The sequence below is a fragment of the Petaurus breviceps genome, unplaced genomic scaffold, assembly GCF_028583685.1.
Source record: "Petaurus breviceps papuanus isolate PSGF00001 unplaced genomic scaffold, PetGlider_PUasm1.0 90823, whole genome shotgun sequence".
Taxonomy (NCBI): domain Eukaryota; kingdom Metazoa; phylum Chordata; class Mammalia; order Diprotodontia; family Petauridae; genus Petaurus; species Petaurus breviceps.
Genome location: NW_027187352.1, coordinates 6,899,470 through 6,922,236, shown reverse-complemented (window position 1 = coordinate 6,922,236; position 22,767 = coordinate 6,899,470). Strand labels below are relative to the sequence as shown.

Genomic DNA, 22,767 nt, shown 5'->3' with positions numbered 1-22,767 from the left:
GGCAAGAGAACTACTGTAATACAGAGATTGAAACTACGTCATTCATAGGAGAATCAGTTGAGAGAGCCATGGACATTTAGCTTGACAAGGAAATGGGATGCCTGATTTTGGCCTAATATCTGAAGGGCAATTGTGAGAGGGGAACACAGACTTACTCTGTGATGCTCCAGAGGTTAGAATTAGGACCAGTGGAAGAAAGTTTAAGGATGCAGATTCATGCTTCACATAAGGAGAAATGTCCAGAAGTGGAATGAACTATCTTGGGGAGTTGCGATGCCTTGTCAGTGAGTGATTAAGCAAGGAGGAATGCTGTTCGTTAGATTGTGAGCTCCTTGAGGGCACGGACTGTCTTTTGCTCCCTTTTATATTCCCAGCACTTAGATCAGCTCCTGGGACATAGATGGTGATTGATAAATGTTGACTGATTGATTGAAGATATCATAAAGGGGTGAGTTGAACCAGGTGACCCCTGAAGTCTGCTCCAACCCTAAGTATCTGTGAGTTATGTGAGTCAGGACTATTAAGGCCTCCAGTTCTGATCTTCTGAAATTCTACTATTCTCCAGGGGGAAGCCCTCATCAACTCAGTCTGGGCTCTCAGTTCATAGTAAGGAGAGGCGCTTGGCTCCTAGAGAAGGGTGAGGCAAGCAGAGCAGGGATGATATTACATCTGGGGAATGTCAGTTATGAGGGAAAAGGATAAGGGGCCTCAATTCCTGCTCCTTGGAATGGGAATCTGGAAATAGCGTATGAGGATATATGAGAGGCTAAAATAAAAACTGGACAACTAGAGAAAATGTCTTATCTTTCTTTCTTGTAAATGTTTTGCCTCCAGTGATGTTAGTTGATATCAGCCTTTAAGTATAACAGTATTAAACCAGGGGAAATCAAATACCTGGGAGGAGGTTACAGTGTTTGTGAAGATACCAAGAAGTGGATGGATATCTGGGCAATTCATAGAAGCAGAGGGACCTGGGAGGTCATGTGGGTATAGAATTCTAGAATGTTAAAGCAGGTAGGGCCCTTAGAACACAGAATGTCAGAGCTGGAAGGGACCTTAGAACATAGAATGTCACAGCTGAAAGTGATCTTAGAACAATGTTAAAGCTGGAAAGAACCTTAGAACACAGAATTTCAGGAATGGAAGGTCCCTTAGAACATAGAATGTCAGGGGTAGAAGGGTCCTTAGGTCACAGAATGTCAGAGCTGAAAGTGTCCTTAGAACAATGTTAAAGCTGGGAAGAACCTTAGAATACAGAATTTCGGAGCTGGGAGAGGCCTTGGAACATAGGAAGTCAGAGATGAATTTAGACCTCTTGGTTCCCATTATAAGGCTCCTTTGTGGCATCATTATTGGAGGTCTGCATTGCCTGTGTGCAGCACCAGGGGCTTGGCCTTGTTCTAGCCCCTGCTTTTCTTTGTGAGCCTTTGAGGCCTCGGCCCTTGGAGAATACTTGTTCCGGTTTGCCAGACTAGAATAATGCCCACGAGGTGCTCAAGGCTAGTATAGGATGTGATCAGCTGTGAACCTGGGGCCCAAACTCTTTTTTTTTTCCTTTTTGGAGGGTAATTGGGGTTAAGTAACTTGCCCAAGGTTACACGGCTAGATTTTTGTGTGGGTGTTAAGTGTCTGAGGCCGGAACCGAACTCAGGTCCTCCTGACTCCCGGGCCAGCGCTTTACTCACTGCGCCACCTAGCCGCCCCGAGGCCCAAACTCTTAGGGGTCACCCTGGCTAGAGGAGGATGTAGAAGCCACATTTGCTGTGTAATAGCAACAGCAGTGCTAGAAAAACAAATGCTGCTTTACAGTTTACAAAGCACTTTCCTAGCCTTTCTCTGCCTGTAAAACAGGAATAATAATGATGTATACAGAATGTAACTCACAGGGTTGCTTTGGGGGAAATGGTTTGCAAGCCTTTTAGACATTTGAACTGCCTCATCATTGTTATCAGAAAGGCAGCATAATGTAGTGAATAAGGTCCGGGTTCAAGTCCTGCCTCTGACATAGACTGACTGTGTGACCCCGGGGCAAGGCATTGAACAGCTTAGTACTCTCAGCCAACTCTCTCTCTATATATATCATAAATAATTTGTCCAACTCTATGGAGGGAATTTTCTCATGGGAGATCCCTATACCACTATAGTAGGTAGAGTAGACATGGAATCAGGAAGACTTGGTTTTGAATCCCACCTTAGAAAATTACTACCTGTGTGACCCTAGGCAAGTCACTTAGGCTTGCTAGGTCTCAGTTTCCTCATCTGTAAAATTAAGGGAATTAAACTCAATGACCTTTAAAATCTCTTTGAATTCTAAATTTGTGATCCTATGAAATTAAGGTTTGCTTAACCATAAATACATATCCGTGTGTGTATATTTATGTATGTATGTATACCTTCAAAAGAGCTGCAGGAAGTATGCAGATGAGGAATCTGAAGGTCAGGATTTCCCATTTCTTATTAAGACACTATGAAGCCCTTTCTGATACCCTAAGAGGCTTCCCTGAGTACAACCAGCCCTGCCATCTTTGTCTCTGGGCATCCCTGGGAGACCTTCCAGCTCGTAATACTCCAGTGTTCTCTCCCCTTCACTAGGTGGGCATGGAGGTCCTGTGCCACAGCCGGGGGCTCCTGCAGATTCCTGCAGTCCTCCATGCAGACAGCAAGGCCCTTGATCTGTCTCAGAATCAGCTACAGAGCATCCTGGAGACGCCATTGATCTTTTACAGGGCCCTCCAACGTCTAGACTTAAGCTCCAACCAAATCAGCTTCATCCAGCCTGGAATTTTTGCCAGCCTGTCTCAGCTCGAGCACCTCAACCTGGCCCGAAACCGCTTGGGACGGGTATCCCCACACAATGTCAACGAGGGCATTGGGTCTCTGCCTCGAGTGACTACCCTGGACCTCTCAGGCAATGGCTTGTACAATAGCCTGGCGGAGGCCTTCCTGGAGGATGCCCCTGACCTGCTCACTCTCTCCTTGGCAGAGAACAGCCTCACCCGAATCTCCCGCAGGACTCTCCAGGGAGTCCCGGCCCTGAAGGAGTTAGACCTGCATAGCAATGTGATCATGGAGATCGAGGAGGGAGCCTTTGATGCCCTGCCCAACCTTGCCCGTCTCAACCTCTCCATGAACTCCATCACCTGCATTTCTGACTTCAGCCTCCCACAGCTTCAATTCTTGGATCTGAGCCGCAATAGCATAGAGACCTTCCAGACCGCCGCCACGGACCAAGAGTACCAGCTCTACTGGCTTGACTTGAGAGAAAACAAGCTGTCGCAGTTCCCTGACCTGCCTAGGCGCAACCAGCTCATTTACCTGAATGTATCCAACAACCTGATCCAGATGCACCCCACTTCCTCCCTCAGTGATGGGGCCCCTAGGATGAAGGACTGGCCCAGTGGACCCCATCTGGCCCCTGACCCAAGTGGGAACGATAGCTCTATGGCCCTCTCCCACCTCTTGTTCTTGGACCTAAGCTATAATGAGATCGAGGACATCCCAAAGGGCTTCTTGGACCCTATGACTTCCTTGCAGTTCCTCAACCTCAGCAGAAATTGCCTCCGTACCTTCGAGGTACAGCGAGAGCACTCCCTGCCCAGGCTGGACATCTTGGATTTGAGCCACAATGACCTTCAGGGTTTCACAGTGGGCGTCCATGGCCTAGCCAGCCTACAGCAGCTGTACTTGGAGTACAATGCTCTGGCAGCCCTGCCGCCTCTCACGTTCACCAGCCTCCCCACGATCCAGCGGGTAGATCTACAAAGAAACTGGATCCAGCTCTGTGGGGCCTCCCAGGACCTGGGGGAGCCAGCCGCCTCAGGCTGTATGGTCTTCTCCGGCATCCCCACCCTCCGGGCCCTGAACCTGGCAGGCAACGCCATGCAGAGGCTGCCGGCAGGTGCGTTCCTGAAAACCCCGCTGGTCACTTTGGACCTCTCAGCAAACCCAGGCTTAGAGGTCATGCCTGGTGCTCTGGCTGGACTTGAATCCTCCCTTGAGGTGCTACAGCTCCAGGGGAATGGCCTGGATGCCCTTCATGTGGACCTGCCCCGCTTCACGTGCTTGAAGCGGCTCAATCTCTCAGAGAACCAGCTGAGCTGGCTCCCCGCCTGGACCCGGGAGGCCTCCCTCGAAGAGCTGGATCTTCGGAACAACAGTTTCAGCCACCTTGAGAGCCGTGACATGAGCGGCCTGGAGGGGAGCCTACGGCACCTCTACCTGGCAGGGAACCCACTGGCTTGCTGCGGCAACAGCTGGCTGGCGGCCGTGATCCAGAGGGGGAGCGTGACCATCGCCAGCCTGGAGGCCCTGATGTGCCGGCCTGCCAAGGACTTCAGCTCCCAGGAGGCCATCCCCTTCCTCCACGTGCGGCCCGAGGACTGTGAGAAAGAGGGTCTCAAGAAGATCAATGTGCTCATCATCCTCGTCTTCGCCCTTGTCCTGTCCACCCTCCTCATTGGCTTGGCTCTTTTCTGTTGCTTCTGCCGGCAGGAGTTTAACCAGCATTTCAAAGCCTAACCCCAGAATGTTCCCAGTCCCTGCTACACAGTCATTCTCAGTTCTTGGGAGTGGAGATGTGTGGCTTCACTGGAGTCTTAAAGACTCCCAAGCTGGCAGGAACCTTAGATACCATTTAGTCTAACCCTTCTTTTTATAGATGGAGAAACTGAGGCTCAGAGAGGTTAAGGGACTTGCCCAAGGCCACACATCTAGTAGGTATGGGATCTGGATCTCCTAGGAGGTTGGACACGTTTCCTTTTCCAAACTAGCCATGACCTTTATCCATTTAGCTATCCATCTGCTGGGTGTTCAGCAAATGCAGGGATCCCTGAGCCTGTTTTCTCCCTTTCCCAAGCAAATCCCTGAGGCCTTTCCCCTACCATCATAAGATCATTTGAAGGGACTACAGAAATGATGTAGTTCAACTCTTTCATTCTACAGATAAGTAAACTGAGGTCCAAGGAGGTTACCTGCCTAAGGTCACAGAGGTAATAAGGTAGAGAGATAGGATTTGAACCCAAGGGCAAGCAAGTCCTTTCCCCACTGTAGCACACTACCTCTAGCCTGCTTGTGATCTGGGAGACCAAAGTCATCTTTAGGAGAGATTTTGAATAAAGTCATCCAAAGTGAGATTATTTACCCCCTTAGAACCAGAAAGTCACCTAGAAAAAAAAAAAGCTCTTTAGAATTTGTCTCGAAGCAAAATATTTGCCACAATTTGTGCTAATTCTTATAAACCTTACATATTAGAGGGATGAGAATTCCCTAAACTACATTCTTCTTTGATCTGAAAACTAACACAGAAGTCACCAGCTGAGGCCTTTGCCACATAGCCCAGTAGAAGAAAATGATTGAAAGCGCCCTTCACCCTCACCCCAGGATAGGGGCATCAGAAAATATGGGCTGCCAGGAACTCTAGGTCACAGAGCATTAGAGATGGGAGGCACCCTGGAAATAGCTAAGATCCAGAGGGAGGAGATAACTTGCCCAGAGAGCTGGGCTAGCACTCAGATTTCCTCCCTCCTTGGGTAGGGCTTTTTCCCTTGTAGCATAGATTAGGGACCCACTGTCCTCAGCTCCCTCCCAATGGAGGGGTTTTTATTGACTGATAGTCACTCACCCCTTTCCCATACTTTGTGGTCCATTTGGGGGGGTCTGGGGTCAGCTTCCCTACTCCCTTGGGCCCTGATCCCAACATTATTTCATTGTGGAAAGCAAAGCTAAGTGAGGAGGTTGATTGAAGAAAGCTATATTGTGTATTCCCCAGCCAAATTAGTCCAGTGCCTTACAGTTTAACAAGGTTTTTTCTATCCATTCTTTTGTGGTATTTGAATAGTCCTGTGAAGAATATACAGAGGTCATTGTTCCTATTTCACAAAGGGGAAACTGAGGCCCATAAAAGGGAAGTGACTGGCCCAAGGCCATGTAGTGTGAGCCAGGACAGAAATTCAAATTCCAGTGCTATTTAGGGGGCAGAAAGTTCTCCAGGGTGGCTGAAGCATACACAGGTGATTAGGCGGCATAGTGTGAGCTAATGTTGGACAAGTGGGATGGCTCCAGATTGTGGAAGGCCTTGAAGGACAGGGATGGAAGGCAAAGTCCATGAAGTTTAGAATTGTCAGGGATACTAGAAATAATTTAGCCTAAGGATTCTTAACTTGGTCTCTACAGACCCCCAGGGGCCCAGGGAGCATCCGTGAACTTGGATAAGAAAACATTTTTACATCTTTATTTTTACTAAGGTCTCACTAAAATTGAGCTTTTCCAACTCCTTCATTTTAATGATAAGGAAACTGAAACCAAAAGGTGAACTTTTTCCTAGGTAGTCCTGAGGAGTGATTTATTCCAGATCCTAACTAATCCAGATGAATTGGTTTAATACTCAATAAATAAGGATTGAGTAGGGGAGACTTTCAATTTATCAGCTATTTGTGGGTGTTGCACTGTCCTTTTTCTGTTGCTAAAATTAAGGGGTTAACTATAGACTCTCACCCCAGCCCCATCTGTTGTTTCTTCCCACTCCACTGTCCACTGCCAATAACTGAGCTATTGTACCCTTAATTCTTGCCCCTGGCAATCAGTAAATCATGGCAGAGTTTTGAGCCAGGGGCTTGGGAGGGGATGGGGGAATTGACACTTTCAACACCCACCTTGGCCATGTAGGGTGACTCCTCTTCTCCAGGCAGGACTAGGAATTCCAGTGCTGCTGTTGGTGGGTGTGTGGGGCCAAGCCAAGTAGAAACTATTCTGTCCTTACTAAGTTCCCTAAACTGGGGCTGATGGAAACTGGCAGGCATCTGGGTGTCAGGCAGTGTTGACTGGGTCTGAAAATAGTTAGGGGCAGCAAGTGGCATATGGGGGCGGGATTAGAAACATTTGGTGTTCAAATGGAATGTAGATAGAAAGCTTGATTTGAAGGTGGAAATGTCTAAACAGTATTTTCTCCAACTCATCTCCCTTTCTCTTTCTATTATACATGCAACCCTTCCTCTCTTTGGGTCTTTCATTACTGTCTGTCTGTCTATTTCCCTGTCTCTCTGCATGTCCATCTGTTTCTTTCTGTCTGTCTCTCTCCTCTTCCATTTCTATGTATCTGCCTTTCTTCTATGATTCCATCTTCATTCTTTCTTCCTCTCCCACTGCTCTCTCTCTTTTTGTCTCCTCCTCTCTCTCTCTTCCATCTCCCTTCATGTATATCCGTTTTCTCTCTCTGCTCGTTGTCCATCTTTCTCGTCTTTGTCTTTTCTTCTTTCTCTGTCTCTTTCTCCTGCTATGTGCCGTCTTTGTACAGAATAGTCAGTTCGATCCAACTTCTGGTAACTTGGGGCAGGGGGAGGAGGAGAAGTCAGTCAAAGCAGTTATGTGTCATTTCCAATTAGAATGGTCCATCCCATATACAACCTGATCATTGAAATCCAGTCAGCATCAGGTGGTGAAGCCCTGAGCTCTTAGGTAATTTTTAAGTGGTTTTGACTGAAGATAAAACCCAGAATGTAAGAACTGGGAGGGAACTTAGAGACAATTTAGGTGAATTCACTCAAAGAAGAGGCTCAGAGATTAGCCATTTGCCCAAGATCCCACATTGAGATAGGGTGATAAGGTTAAAAGAGTCTAGGTCTCCTGAATCTCAGCTCAAAGCTTTTCCTACTTGATATGGAAGCTTGAAAAGCCGGAATATTCTGGAGCTGTCTAGATCTAGGGAGATGTCAAGGACCATAGACACAAAGGAGCAGATCCCAACAGCAGATTGAGATGATCACACAGTGCAGGAACAAGACACTTCCCAACTGAAGAACTTTCTATGATACCCTGTAGCCTACAAGAAGGACCCACCATAATCTAGTGTAAAGGGAAGGGTGCTCCCCCCCCCCCCAACTCATTGTACCTCGTCACAGTTTAGGAGATAAAAATGTGTTAACATCTTATGATCCTTTCATGAAATGTGAACACCTTTTTCTGATTGAGTCAGGAAAGGCAACCACTGTTTGAGCAGAAGATTGGCCATGACCCTAGAGGCTTTTAAGTAAAAACTAGAGTCAGTGAGATTTGTATAAATGGAGACAGGAAGCAGCATTCTTTTCACCTTTTTGATGGGAAAGAGGGAATCTTTCTGCACTTTTGATTGCAATAGCTAGCTCTTTTTTCTGCTGCCAGATGCCCCACTTCTTGAAGCTGCTTGCTGACCTCATGGACTACCTCTCTGTATCCATGTTTGTCTGGAGAGTGTGTTTCTGCTCTCTGCTGGATATGGTTTAGAAGCAGAGATTATACTCTTCTCTCCTCCAACCTGGGGCTTCCTAGAACTCTTGACCTGACCCGATAACTGCTAAATAAGGTATTTCCTACTGGGCAAGCAGCTCTGCTGCTAGACTGACTCTATGGCATGATGAAAGATGACAGTAGGTGTGGAGGAAAGAAAGCCCCCTCCTCTTTTCAGGTATCAGAGAAAGAGCTTCACTCTTTGCAAAGGAATAACTGGGTGTTAGTTAACACCTTGTTCATCCATTAACACTCCACCTCTGGATTCTTATGCAGATGGAGAGGGGAAGGGTGGAATCATATCTTTCCCCCCAACACTGGCCATCCCCCCATACTAGCAGCAGCCTATTTTTTGTTGCCTTATCACTTCCCACTCCCTTTTCTATGTTATTTGCTTCAACCAAACTAGACAACTCAGTCTTTCAAACAGTTTCTTGACAATGCACCTTTGGTTGGCTTATACTCCCTCTAAAGTATCAATAGTCATGTTCTACCATCTTCTTAGTGATCGGTCCAGACTATGGGCCAACCAATATAAGCCATTCTCCCCCTCTCTTATACTGTAAGTTTTCTGAGGGCAGCTGGCACATGCACTGGGAATGATCCCTAGCCCTCATTAAGCCATCCAATCAGTAGCAGTGATGGACAGGCATATAAAGGGCAGGGATGTAATAAATGTAAGGTTATGATTCCTTTACTGGTAATTACTCTTTCTTAGGAAATAATCAGAATTTCCATGCCCTCCACAAGGGTTCTAGAGGTTACCCTGCTAGCTTAGAGTAGATACATGCTGAGCCAGTCAATAGCCTTGGACATATAGGGTATGATAGGCTTGTTCCTGCCCAATATTGGGTTGCTAAATGTCACTTGTCCATTTAAGAAATTGGACCACTCTAAGCTATCTGCCTATACTGTCAGAATTAAGGTCAGAATTTGGGGAAAAAATAATGAGGAAGAGGTATGAAATTCAATAGAAATGGTTTAAAGAGTAATGACAGAAATGACATCAATTATCATTTTTGATTCAGAAGATTAGCCAGTGTAAATTAATTGCCATGACAAGGAGACCAAAAGAGCCCAGAAAGTGCTCCACTTGTACCTTAAACTACAGTGAAAAAGAACTTCCAACGCATTTGGAGGACCCTGTTTGTTCAACCTTTGGGAGAGCATGAATGTGAGTCATACAGGATGGGGCAGGCATGGATGGGTTGGGAAGGCCCTAACTAATGAGATGACAGATCCATTTGAGTATTTGAGAATGCTTTTGGTCGCAATGTTCCCTTTGCCTGGAATGCCCTCCCTCCCAATATTTGCCTGTTGGAATTCTTCCATTGTTACAGTTACTTCACTTGTCCTAAAGCCTTTCCTGATCCCACATCCCCCCACCCCTCCACCAGGTGGAAGTGATCGCAAGTGATCTCTTTTTCCTCATAATCCCCACAGCCTGGTGTCTGCCTCTCTCCTACTGCTCTTGGAGTCCCCGGACGTGAGTTACCTAAAAGCAAGAACAAGATGTTATTTTTATCAGTGTTCCTCCGCAATACCCAGTACAAGGCCCTATACACAGCAGGTGCTCAGCAAATATTAAGTTGTACTGAAAAGGGACTCCCGTCTCCCCAGAGGGAAATCAAGGCAGGAAGTCCAGAACTCCTCCCTTGGCTGCCTGGTTCATGCTGTCTCTTCAGATGCCATGTAAACACTACAAGATGCTGCTGTATACGTATATGATAGACCTTTAAGAATTTTGTATGAGCTGTATAGAGAAACTATGTGAATATATTAAAAGATAATTTTGGAATAACTCACTGACCTGCTGACTTTCTGTTTGCTGCAAGAATAAGTGCTGGGGGGGGGGGGGGGGGAGCGGCCAGGTAGCACAGTAAGTAAGAGCACCAGCTCTAGTGTTGAGAAGACCTTGGAGATCGAATCCCGGGCTCAGGCACTTAGCACCCACCCAGAAACACCTGGCCGTGTAACCTTGAGCAAGTTACTTAACCCCAAGTGCTTAGGGGCGGCCAGGTGGCTCATCGAGTAAGAGCACCGGCTCCAGTGTCGGTTTGACCTGGATTAAATCTGGGCTTAGATACTCAGCACCACACCCAGAAATAACTGGCAGTGTAACCTTGAGCAAGTTACTTAACCCCTATTGCTTAAAAAAAAAAAAAGAATAAGTGCTGGGCCTCAGCCTGGTGCAAATTGTAAAAGGGAATAGGGGGTTGGGGGAGAGACAGGTATATGATTTGTGGGAACATTGGACCAGATGTCTTCTAATTGTCCCTCTGAGTCCCTGGTTCTAAAATCTAAGATTCAAGGATTCTGTAAGAGAGGGATGGTGATGTACAGGAAAGAGAAAGTTGGTCTCAGATTCAAGAAATCTGGATTCAGATGCTACTCTCAATACATCCTGACTGTGTGACCTTAAGCAAATCATTTAACCTCTCAGTGTCCCGGGTACTTGGTCAAGATAGTAAGTTGAAAATATGTTTTGGTGAAGGGAGTTTCTTCAGTAGGAGTTCCCTATATCAATAAACAGGACAGCTAGGTGGCACAGTGGATAGAGCACTGGGGTTGGAGTCAGGGAGACCTGAGTTCAAATTGAGCCTCAGTAACTTACTAGCTGTGTGACCCTGGGCAAGTCACTTAACCCTGTTTGCCTTAGTTTCCTCATCTGTTAAATGAGCTGGAAAATAAAATGGTAAACCACTCCAGTATCTCTGCCAAGAAAACCCCAAAATTGAGTCATGAAAAGTCAGACACGACTGTAAAATTTCAACAACATAAAACACCTGCCATTTAATAGCCATATGAAGTTGGCTTAAATTCTTAAATTCTATGGGTCTGTGGATTCCCTCATCTATAAAATAAGAGGGTAGGACTAGATGACCTTTGAAGTATCTTCTATCTCTACAACTATGAACAACTGACATTTACAAAATGACAAATAACATGAAATTATATAACAACTGACATTTATATAATGTTTTTAAATTTGCAAAGCATTTTACACATGCTGTCTTATTTGAGCCTCATGACAATCCTGAGAAGTAAGCTATTACTCCCCCCCTTCTACAGATGAGCAAACTTGAGACTCACAGTGATTAAGTGATTTGTTTAGACTTAGAGTCACGAGGCATAAGGGACAGAATCTGAATTTAGGTTTACATGATTCCAAACCCATCATGCTAATGTACTATGCCATGTTTCTTCCCAAGAGATCATCAAGTCCAAATTTTATAGATAATAAAACAGACCTGGAGAGGGAAAGTAATTTGTGCAAGGTTACCCAGATAACTAGCATTAGGATTTGAACCCAGGTCTTTGACTGTATCTACACCACATTGTCTCCTGCCCGAAGGACTCAGATTTCTCATCTTCTTCCTCAGTTGGCCTGAGACAAGGAGCTGGACAAGTTGATGCAGCCCAGGGGTCATCCCAAATTCACTCAATTCTAGCCACAGATTCATTCTTCTGAGGAAACTGAGAGGTCCCTTCTGCTTGTTCCCCCAGTCCTCATAGAAAAGGGAACCATCTTGTCTAAGCCCCTCACTTTATAGATGCAGAAACCGAGGCCAAGAAATGGAAAAGCTCCTGTCTAAGACAGTACATAAAACTTCATCTGTATTTTCCAGTTCTTGGACTTTCCCCTCAAGATTTCTGGATGGGGACTGGGAGTTCTAGCTCTGGTTCTGCCACTTTCCTTCCTGTTCTGTGCTCTAAGTTCTCCCAGTTCTGATATTCTGTGTAAGGGTTCTTTCAACTCTGATATTCTGGGCTGTGAGGTTTCTCCGTGTTTTAAAATGTTCTATTTTAAAAGTTCTTCCTGTTCTAACATCCTCAGTTCTAAGTTCCCCTCCACTCTAACATCGTGTTTTCAGTTCTCCTCCTGTTCTAACATCCTCAGTTCTAAGCCCCCTTTCTCTGCTCTAACATCCTCTGTTCTCAGATCTCCTCCTGCTCTAACATCCTTTGTTCTAAGCTCCCTTTCTGCTCTAACATCCTCTGTTCTCACATCTCCTCCTTCTCTAACATCCTTTGTTCTAAGCTCCCTTTCTCAGCTCTAACATCCTCTGTTTTCAGATCTCCTCCTGCTCCAACATCCTTTGTTCTAAGCTCCCTTTCTGCTTTAACATCCTCTGTTCTCAGATCTCCTTCTCTAACATCCTTTGTTCTAAGCTCCCTTTCTCTGCTCTAACATTCTCTGTTCTCAGATCTCCTCCTGCTCTAACATCCTTTGTTCTAAGCTCTCTTTCTGCTCTAACATCCTCTGTTCTCAGATCTACTACTCTAACATCCTCTGTTCTCAGATCTACTGCTGCTCTAACATCCTCTGTTCTCAGATCTCCTGCTGCTCTAACATCCTCAGGTCTAAGCTCCCTTGCTGCTCTAACATCCTCTGTTCTCAGATCTCCTTCTACTCTAACATCTTCAGTTCTAAGTTCCCTTCCTGCTCTAAGATGCTCTGTTCTAAGCTCCCCTTTAACTCTAACAAATCTCTAATGATATTCTTTTTCCACCTTCTGCATAATTCTTCATTGATCAGATGTTTCATCTTGCATGAGCTCACGGTGCACATTTCCATTGCCTACAACTTTAATTCTTTGGAGACTGTTGTATCCAGTGCCTTAGAGCCAGACAGCGTCACTGGAAGAATACTGGAATTTCAAACATGGACTTCTGTGTCTGGCTGGAGCTTGGGGTCATTAAAAGCAGGACACAATTTTCCAAATGCAATCCAGCCCACTTTCCTCCTCCTGTTTAGTTCTGGAGGCAGCCCGTTGTCTGGCTGCCAGATGGAGAGTGGGTGGATCATGGGTTAATGAACCATGCTTGGTTAAAGAAATAAATGGGTGGCTACATATAGGCTAATGTTCCTGCTTCCATTTCTATGGCACTTGATGTTTTCCTCCCAAGATTCCTGTGAAACCGAGAGCATAAGCACGTTTAGCAGATCAAGGGGAAAGTGAATAAGCATTTAATAAGCACCTACTATGTGCCATGAATTGGGCTAAGTACTTTACAAGTATGATTTCATTTGATCCTCGCAGCAGCCCTGGGAGGCAAGTGTTGTTATTATCCCCATTTTACAGATGGGGAGAGGATCAGCCAGGAAGTGTCTGGGGGAGGCTTTGTACCCATGTCTTTAAGTACTTTTAAATGGCAAGAGAGGGCAGAGTGTGCAGAAGCCTGAGACTGAGTGTCAGGAGGCCTGGGTCCAAGTGCTGGATCTACCACTGACTGACTTTGTGACCATGACAAGACCACGGAAACTGACTCTGTTTCCTCATCTGAAAAATGAGGCCAAATGTCACAGTGTTTACCCATCTCAGAGAAGGGAAAAGGGGGAGAGAGAGGGGTGGGATTTGGAACTCAAAACCAAAATAAAGGAATGCTAACAACTGATTTTTAGAGGGAAAAGAAAATATTATTTAGAAAGAACGAGGTTAATAATAAAAATAACCAGTATTTATATGGTGATTTAAGGTTTACAGAGTGTTTTACTTATCAAGTTTATCTTATTTGATCCTCAAAGCATCCCTGAGAAGTTGGTATTATTATTATCCTCATTTTTACAGATGAAGAAACTGAGGCAAATAGGTTAAGGGACTTGTCCAAGGTCACAGAGCTGGTAACTGCCTGAGGCAGGATTTGACCTCATGTCTTCCTGACTCCGGGCCCAGTGCACTGTGCTCTATGGCACCATTTAACTATCTCGAATGAGGCAAGCAGAGCTTAGAAAGATGAAATCACCAGTTCCAATGGAGTCCTAAGCGTCAGAGCTAAAACTTATCTCAACATCTTCTAATGTTCTAGTCCAGGGATGAGTAACCTATGGCCTTGAGGCCACATGTGGCCCTCTAGGTTCTTGGGTGCCACCCTTTGACTGAATCCAAACTTCACAGAACAAATCCTGTTAAGGAAAGGCTTTGTTCTGTAAAACTTGGACTCAGTCAAAAGGCTGCACCCAAGGACCTAGAGGGCCTTAAGTGGCCTCGAGGCCATTAGGTTCCCCATCCCTGTAGTCTAATGCCATCTCAGCTGCACCAAACTCCTTATGGCAGAAACATATATTTCTAATTCTAAGCTGTTTCTTCACAGCTTGATACAGTGGAGGAAGTCAGTCTGGAACCAAGGTCGAGGCTTAACTTGAGAAGACTGAACGAGTGAATGAAGAGAAACAGCATAGTAAATACTACATAGCACTGGGTTTGCACAGGATCTGAGTTCAAATCCTTGGTCTGCCACTTGCTCCCTGTAAAACCTTACACAGTTTCCTTCCCTGTCCTGGCCTCAGTTTCCTTCTCTGAAAAATGAGAAGGTTGGACTAGATGATAGCTAAGGTCTCTGCCACTTGCTATGACTTCTGCTCTCCATTCCCCCTTGTGAACTAAAAAGGATTGCTCTCCTGTGGCTCCAGTGTCCAAAAATCTCCTAGTTTGGGTGCTGGCCTTTTTTTTCTTTTTTCTTTTTTTGGAGGGCTGTTGGGGTTAAGTGACTTGCCCAAGGTCACATGGCTAGTTTTTTGTGTTAAGTGTCTGAGGTCAGATTTGAACTCAGGTCCTCCTGACGCCAAGGCCAGTGCTCTATTCACTGCACCACCTAGCCACCCCTGCTGGCCTTTTTTTTCAAAGCGGTATTTTTTTCCCTACTTGCATTTTACTCTTTCCCTCATGATTTGAGGAAGAAAAGAATGGAGGCTGTTGAGAATGAGGAGGATAATAGTACCTACCTCCTGAGGAGATATTTGTAAAGTACTTGTAAACCTGAAAGTGATATATACGTTTATTCTAATAGTGCATTATATTATATGTAAGTATAAGCATTTATATTATTATCTCACCTCCTTGAGCCTCAATTCATAGGAGAGGATTAGGTCCACAGCTTAGCTCAATTTCTACATGGCGCTGCCCCATCAAGCTTCAAGTTCAAAGCCCTGCCTCTTGGGCACCCTGCCTTCTCAAGAGAGGTTTCCCTGCTGGGCTGACTGGTTTCATGTCTGGTCTAGAATTCTATCTCCAAGGTTGCCTTGGCTTTAACTCAAAGGTCTGATAGGGGTTCTACCCCCCTGCACCTAGACTTGAGTTGTTTTAATTTGCATTTCTCTAATTCTCTGATTTAGAGCATGTTTTTATACAACTATTGATTCCTTAGATTTTCTCTAAAAACTTCCTTTTCATATCTTTTGACCATTTGTCACTCGGGGACTGGCTCTTATTTTTATAAATTTGATTCAGTTCCCTGTATATCTGAGAAATGAGGCCTTTATCAAAGAAACTTGGTATACCCCCCATTTCTTACTTTCCTTCTAATTTTGGCTTCATTGGTTTTGTTTGTGCAAAATCTTTTGAATTTGAATGTAATAAAAGTGATCTACTTTACTTCCTGTGATCCTCTCTTTTTTTTTTTTTTTTAAAGCAATTGGGGTTAAGTAACTTGCTCAAAGTTACACGGCCAGTTATTTCTGGGTGGGTGCTAAGTGTCTGAGCCCGGGATTCAATCTCCAGGTGTTCTCAACACTGGAGCCGGTGCTCTTACTCGCTGTGCTACCTGGCGATCACCCCCTGTGATCCTCTCTATCTCTTGTTTAAGCATAAATTCTTCTCTTATCCATAAATCTAATGGACAAACTATTTGCTTGTGATATCATTCTTCATGTCTCAGTTATGTACCCATTTTGATTTTATTTTGGCATATAGTATGAGATGTTGGTCTATGCCTAGTTTTTGCCAAACTGCTTTCCAATTTTCCCAGAAATTTTTGTCAAATAGTGAGCTCTTGTCCCAAAAGCTTAGATCTTTGGATTTATCAAACACTATATTACTATGACCATTTACTACTGTGTATTGTATACCTAATCTATGCCACTGACCCACCACTCTATTTCTTATTCAGTACCAGATTGTGGGTTTTTTTTTATGATTACCACTTTGTAATATAGTTTGAAATCTGGTTCTGCAACATCACCTTCACATTTTTCATTGATTTCATTGATATTATTGAACTTTTATTCTGTTGCTATTTTTTTCTAGCTCTATAAAATAATTCTTTGGAAGTTTGATTGGTATGTCACTGGATAAGTAAATAATTTAGGTAGAAATGCTGTTTTTATTATATTGGCCCAGCCCACCCATGAGCAATGAATATTTCTCCAGTTGTTTAAATGTCTTTATTTGTATGAAAAGTGTTTTAGGGTTTATATTATACTTATCTTCTTGTGTTTTAGGATCATAGCTGTAGAGAGGCCATCTGTTCCAACTCCATCATTTTACTGAGGAATACTTACATCATTTTAATGAGAAAACTGAGGCCCAGGGAGGTTAAGTGACTTGTCCAAGGTCATAGAGGTAGTTAAGTTACAGATGTGGGGATTCAAACCCAGGTCTCCAACTTCAGAGTCAGTACTCCTGACACTATATGTTCCCCTACTACATTAAGAGTGCCATGAGGTCAAGGACCATGTCTTTGTTACACTTTGTATGTTCCTACCTCTGTACTCATGCAGGTAGGGGCACAGTGGAGAAAGTACTGGACGCTCATGTTCATCATTTCAAATTCAGCCTCAGACACTTACTAGTTATGACCCTAAAGTCATAACCCCGTTTGCCTCAGTTTCCTTATCTGTAAAATGAGCTGGAGGAGGATATAGCAAACCATTCCAGTATCCTTGCCAAGAAAACCCTAAATGGAATCAGACACAATGGAAACAACTGAACAAAAACAATGCATCTCTACTAACAGGGCTCTTCATGAAAAATATATTAAATAAATACTTGGTGAATGTTGTTGATTTGTCATCCCCTATAAAATGGTGGGGGAGGAGGAGTGGAAAGGTCATGATCCCTATCCCAGCACCAAGGTGAGAACTTTATAAAGCTAGAAGACCTAGAGAAAAAGAAGCTATTATTACATCGAACCTTTTAAACTCTGGGAGAGAGAAGTGAGCCAGGGATGCTCAGGGAATGGAAACAGCTCTACCCCTACAGTTCAGATCTCCTCTCAGAGTCTTAGTAGCTGTATGAGTTTAGCCAAATCACAACACATCTTCGTTTTCTGCAACTGCAAAATGGTGAGAGGGAGTGGACTAGCTGGCCTCTAAGCCCCCTTCCAGCTCTGTACCTGTGATGGGTGAACTCTGACCCCCCCCCAAGAGTCACTGAGGAGGAGAAGGTGGAAGTAGAGTTGGGGGAGGGAGGAAAATTGCCTTATCAGACTGAAGTGGTTAGGACTGGAGATCCCCGACTCAGAAGTTGTATAGACAGCATCTGCCTGCAGCAGGGCTCTTCATTGCCAATGCCCATGGGGGAAAACCCAAACCTGCTTCTCTGCATTGACCCTCCTTTAGATATGGAATCAGAGACCTTGAGTAAGAACTCTGGTGCTTTACCTATTTACATAGTGTTTAAGCAGGATGCAAACCCAGGCCTCTTGGCTCTTTCCACTAGGAAAGACTACCTCCAGAGAGAAAGATCCACTGCAGGGAGCTTGTTTTTTTTTTTTTCCCCGAAGAGAAGGGAGCTGGACCTTCTGAGGAGGAAACAATTGCTTGTCTTTTAAGGGATGGTGATAGATTTCATTGGTACTGCTCAGTAAGAGGTTGGCCACTAAAGAACAGAGGACGTGTGCAGCAGTAGTGCTGATTAAGTGACTTCAAAGAGATCTTCTGTCATCCCTGGCAGAAAACCTCCCAAAGATTTGTCAAACCTGATAGCTACCACCCAGGGCTGGTGATTCCCATGGACACGATGATTCCAAATGGAATCTAGAAAATAGCGATACGTTTTACAAAGCTTCACTTGATAAATAGTCAAAGGATATAAGCAGTCAAGTTTCAGTCATATGATAAAATGCTCAGAGAAATATAAATTAAAACAACTCTGAGGTTTTACCTCACAACCATCAGATTGGCAAATTTAGCTAAAAATGATGAATCTGGAGGGGCCAATATACCAGACAGGTATATTGATGCACTATAGGTAGAAATGTGAATTGCTTCAGTCATTCTGAGAAGCAATTTGGATTTATGTCCAAATAGTTATTAAGCTGTGTATACCCTTTGACCCAGAAATACTACCACTAGGTCTATTTCCAAAAGAGTTTTTTAAAAAAGAGGAAAAGGACTTCTATATACAAAAATATTTATACTAGCTCTTTTGTGGTGGCAAAGAACTGGAAACAGAGGGGGCTACCTATCAGCTGGAGAAAGGTTGAACAAGTTATGCTATAAACCTGTGATAGATTGAATTGTGTTGTGAGAAAAGATGAAAGAGAGTTTCAGAGAAACCTGGGAACACTTGCACATAGAGTGAGGTGAACAAAGCCAGGAGATCAATTAATGTAGTAATAACAATGTTACAAAAACTGAAAAACTTGAGTACTCAGATCAACACAATGATCAACCATAATTCCAGAGGCCTTGTTGTTACAGCCTAATAACGATAATAATAATGTCTAACATTTATATAGCACCTACTATGTTCCAAGCTCTCGACCAAGTACTTTACAAATAATATTTCACTTGATCATTACAATAACTCTGGGAGGCAGGTGCTATTATCCCCACTTTACAGATGAGGAATCTGAGGCAATCAGAGGTGAAGGGACTCATCCAGGGTCTTACAGCTAGTAAGTTTTAAAAATTGGATCTGAATATAAGTCTTCCTGACTCCAGGCCCTGATAAAGAGGTTATTGAATCAGAGTGCAAACTGAGACATTTTGTTTGGACCTGGCTAGTTTGGGAGGGTATTTTGCATGACTATAAAAGTTTTTATCGGGGTTTTAGTTTTCTTGCTTTCCCAAATGGGCAGAGGGAGAGGAGATGGGAAGGAGAGAAAATAAAATAAAATTCTATTAAAAATAAAATAAAATTTAATTTAATTTAAAATATTTCATTTAAAAACAACTGCAAAATCTTAGGTAAGAAACTGAAGAGCTTAGGATCATAGAAGGCATTTTCATCACTATTGCCCATAAAAATTAAGAGATCCAAAAGGGAGAAGTAAACTTGGGGACTAAATAGCTGCCTTAAAAGAGAATTCCTTAGGTCAGGATTTGGCTTTCTGGACCATGGCTTAAAACATAGAAATGATGAATTCTTGTCCTGAGATGGAATCAACTTGATCAGGGCTATTAAGAATCTATTTGCCTGGGGCTTTGCAAATCTAATCAGGAGGAATTAAAATTGAAGAGGGAAGAGAAAAGAGAATACTGCTACACTTTTGAAAAGGGACAGGGTCAAAGGAGAAAATAGAATAAATGGAGGGGCAGGATAGGATGGAGGAAAATATAGTTAGTTTTTCACAATATGACTACTATGGAAATGTTTTGCGTAACTACACATGTACAACCTATATAGAACTGCTTACCTCCCCAGTGGGGGTAGGTGAGGAGGGAAGAAGAGAAAGAATCTGGAATTCAAAGCTTTAAAAGCAAATGTTAAAAATTGTTTTTTAGAAATAAGATATACAGGAATTGGGGTATAGAAATCCATCTTGCCCTACAAGAAAGTCAGGGGGGACGATTGTGATAGTAATGGCAATTAAAGATTCCCCTGTATTGGCTTGGTTTTCAAATTGATTGTATTAAAACCCAGAGCTTGTTAATCCCACCTGTGGGATGGACTTTTTGATGTGAAAAGAAAGTCCTGACTGGGAGGAGCTGGTGACGTAGATTTGGAGAGACAAGAGAGAGGCGGAAGTTCTTTTTGGAAGCAGCACCTCGTGTAGGGGGAGAGACTAAGAGATTGCTGGTGGCCGCTTTGAATTGCCCTGGACTTTTGAGACCTGCCCCCTGAGCTGCCAAGGACTGAGGAGACATGGCTGTTTTGCTGGTACTTTGTCTGTCTGTTTTGATGTTATTTTGCCAGATTTGTCCACTGGTGAAAGACTGTCCTGTTGAAGAAGTCCTGGAACCTGGCATTTGGTTAAGAAGGCCTGAGACTGTCCTGCAGACAGAGAGTGAATACTGTCCACTGGTGAGGGACAGTACTGAGAGTGAATACTGTCCACTGGTGAGGGACAGTACTGTTGTTGCAGGGGTCTGGAGACTGTCCGGCAGACAGAATGAATACTGTCCACTGGTGAAGGACAGTGCTGTTGTTGCAGGGGTCTGGGAGCCTTTCTGTTGGTTCAGAAGCCCTGAAGAAGGATTTTCTTGTTGTATGTTTACAGAAATCCTGGGAGAGGGCTTTGCTAATGTGTTCAGGGGTTCTAGGACTGTTCTACAGACAGAGGATAAATTCATGAAGGGACTGGCAATGTATCTTATGGCCTTGCTAAGCCTTGTCTCTCCAGGAACTAAGATTGCTGAGAACTTGCCTCGTGTCAAGATGAAGAAAAGACCTCCATTTGGGTATTAAGTGCTGTGTTTAAACTTGATGTAACTCTGGGGTAGATTCAATTGTGATCCAGGGGTGGGGAACTTTTGACCTTTTTGTGTTCTATGGTTGAGCAAATGAATGTATTTTACTTATGTTTGGAAACTAATCTCCATTTGAGAAGAGGGGCTTTGTGGTGGACTTAATTAAGGTATAGCCTAGGGGTGGAGAAGTATTTGGAACCAAGACTTTGTAATTGATTGAATGATTGGAAAGTCCTGGGGTGGGGTAGGCCTTGGAGATGATTTAATCACACTTAGTAAATGCTGTATTTTGAATGATGTCATGTTTTGATCTTCTCTGTTCTGGGTTTGTTACTGAATAAAATAGAGAGCACCTATGCTGGTATTTTGAACCTGGGAAGTTGCCTTTCCTTGGTATTACATTACAACGATGGAGGCAGATATAAGAGAGAATAGATTGGGGGATGGGGTATTCAGTAGACTTGCTATCTTGGGGTTGGGGTAGGGGAGAAATGGGGAGAAAATTTGTAATATTTCTTGGGGAAATGAATGTTGAAAGGTAATAAATAAATAAATTAAAAAACAAAACGGGAAAAAAAAGAGACTACTGCTTATATATTTGACCGGCTACACACCATTTAGAAAGTAGTTACAATGTAAGAAGGCTAGCAGTAAAGGCATTCACAGGAGACAATATTTAAGAAGGAACAGTGTCCTCAGATGTCTGTATACAAATGCATAAAGTGTGTATAACAAGTAAGGTTAACTAGAGATTCTAATGTGCAAAGGCGAATTTGATCTCAGACTTGGTCATTGAGACTTGGTGGCATAAAATCCTTACCTGTAATGTGGCTCTGAAAAGATGTCATTTAAAAACAAAATGACAATAAGAACACACACACATCTGCTCGCTGAGGGTTTGTAAAGCAGACTTGTATATTAAAATATATATGTTTATGGGAGGCAATAGAGAAACTGAGGGAAAGCATGGGGGAGAGTACTTGAGTCACTATCAGTGAATGAAGAAATGAAATCTATACTGTCATTAGACACCTACTATATTTTAGGCACTGTGTTGATACAAATATTAGTTCATCTCATAACAACCCTGGGAGGTTGTTCCTATTGTTATCCCCATTTTTCAAATGAGGAAACTGAGGCAAACCAGGATTAAGTGACTTAACCAGGGTTGCACACCTATTAAATGTCTGAGGCTAGATTTGAGCCCAATTCTTCCTGGCTCCAGGTACTGTGGACTCCACCACCTAGCTGCCTCTAGAAAGCACAACTCCAAAGACAAGGAATAGAGGACGTTTTCTAAAGATATATAAATGCCCGGGAAACTCTTAAATTAACTTTTTAAAGACTCCTACAGGAGTTGGCAGCATGAATAATAAAAGGTGAATATAAAAATAAGATATGGTCCTATGAGAATAGTGTCAGGAGTTCTAATATTTGGAATGAAGTGTCAGTCATTCAATAAGCATTTATTAAATGCCTAGGCACTATGCTAAGCACTGTGGTTACAAAAAAAGGCAAAAAACAATCCCTACCCTCAAGAAGCTTCTAGTCTAAGCTGTTGAGCAAAATTAAGGATGATTTTAAAAAAGACTTTGCAAACCCCAGGCTAGTGGTCTCAGTTTCTTTTCCTGGCCAAAATAAAGAATATCCCAGAAAGGCATTATCTGTGAACATTTTCAGGCAGAGACCATGACCTGGGGAAACTTCTGCCCTGATCAACTGATTAGGGACTGTCTCTCCTAGAGCAGGAAAACAGGAAAGTCCCAACCATGCGTCACTCCACTCCCTCCTAACTGGTCCCTTCTTCCACAATCTCTTCAATGAATCTCCTCAAAGCTGCAAAAAGTATTCTATTTTATGCCTCTGGAACCATGAACCGTGATCACATTACCTCTGCTTTACTTGCCCCTAGAGAGAAAGGATGGAGCTGTTAGGTGGCATAGATAGATCACTGTGCTTGGAAACATGAAGATTCATCTTTGTGAGTTCAAATCCGGTCTTATTATGTGACCTTGGGCAAGTCACTTCACCCTCTTTGCCTCAGTTTCCTTATCTGTAAAATGAGCTGGAGGAGGAAATGGCAAACCACTCCAGTATCTTTGCCAAGAAAACCCCAAATGGGGTCACAAAGAGTCAGATGCAACTGAAACAAT

The 22,767-nt window shown here is 43.6% G+C and overlaps 1 protein-coding gene across 15 annotated transcripts in view; it reads left to right on the top strand.

The window, feature by feature from the left end:
* Positions 1-22,767, top strand: part of LRRC32 (leucine rich repeat containing 32) — a 127,324-nt gene that overhangs the window by 45,668 nt on the left and 58,889 nt on the right. For 8 of the 15 annotated variants that reach the window (XM_069070891.1, XM_069070895.1, XM_069070896.1 and 5 more), the window contains 2 exons: positions 2,593-9,433; positions 9,703-10,060. The exons of 1 other annotated variant lie outside the window; for it this stretch is intronic. In XM_069070891.1, coding sequence (XP_068926992.1) covers positions 2,593-4,518 — 1,926 coding nt within the window. In that variant the 3' untranslated portion in view covers positions 4,519-9,433; positions 9,703-10,060. Of the gene's footprint in view, positions 1-2,592; positions 9,434-9,702; positions 10,061-22,767 lie in introns of those variants that run through there. 6 more of the 15 variants (XR_011165013.1, XR_011165012.1, XR_011165015.1 and 3 more) reach the window with 1 other exon arrangement.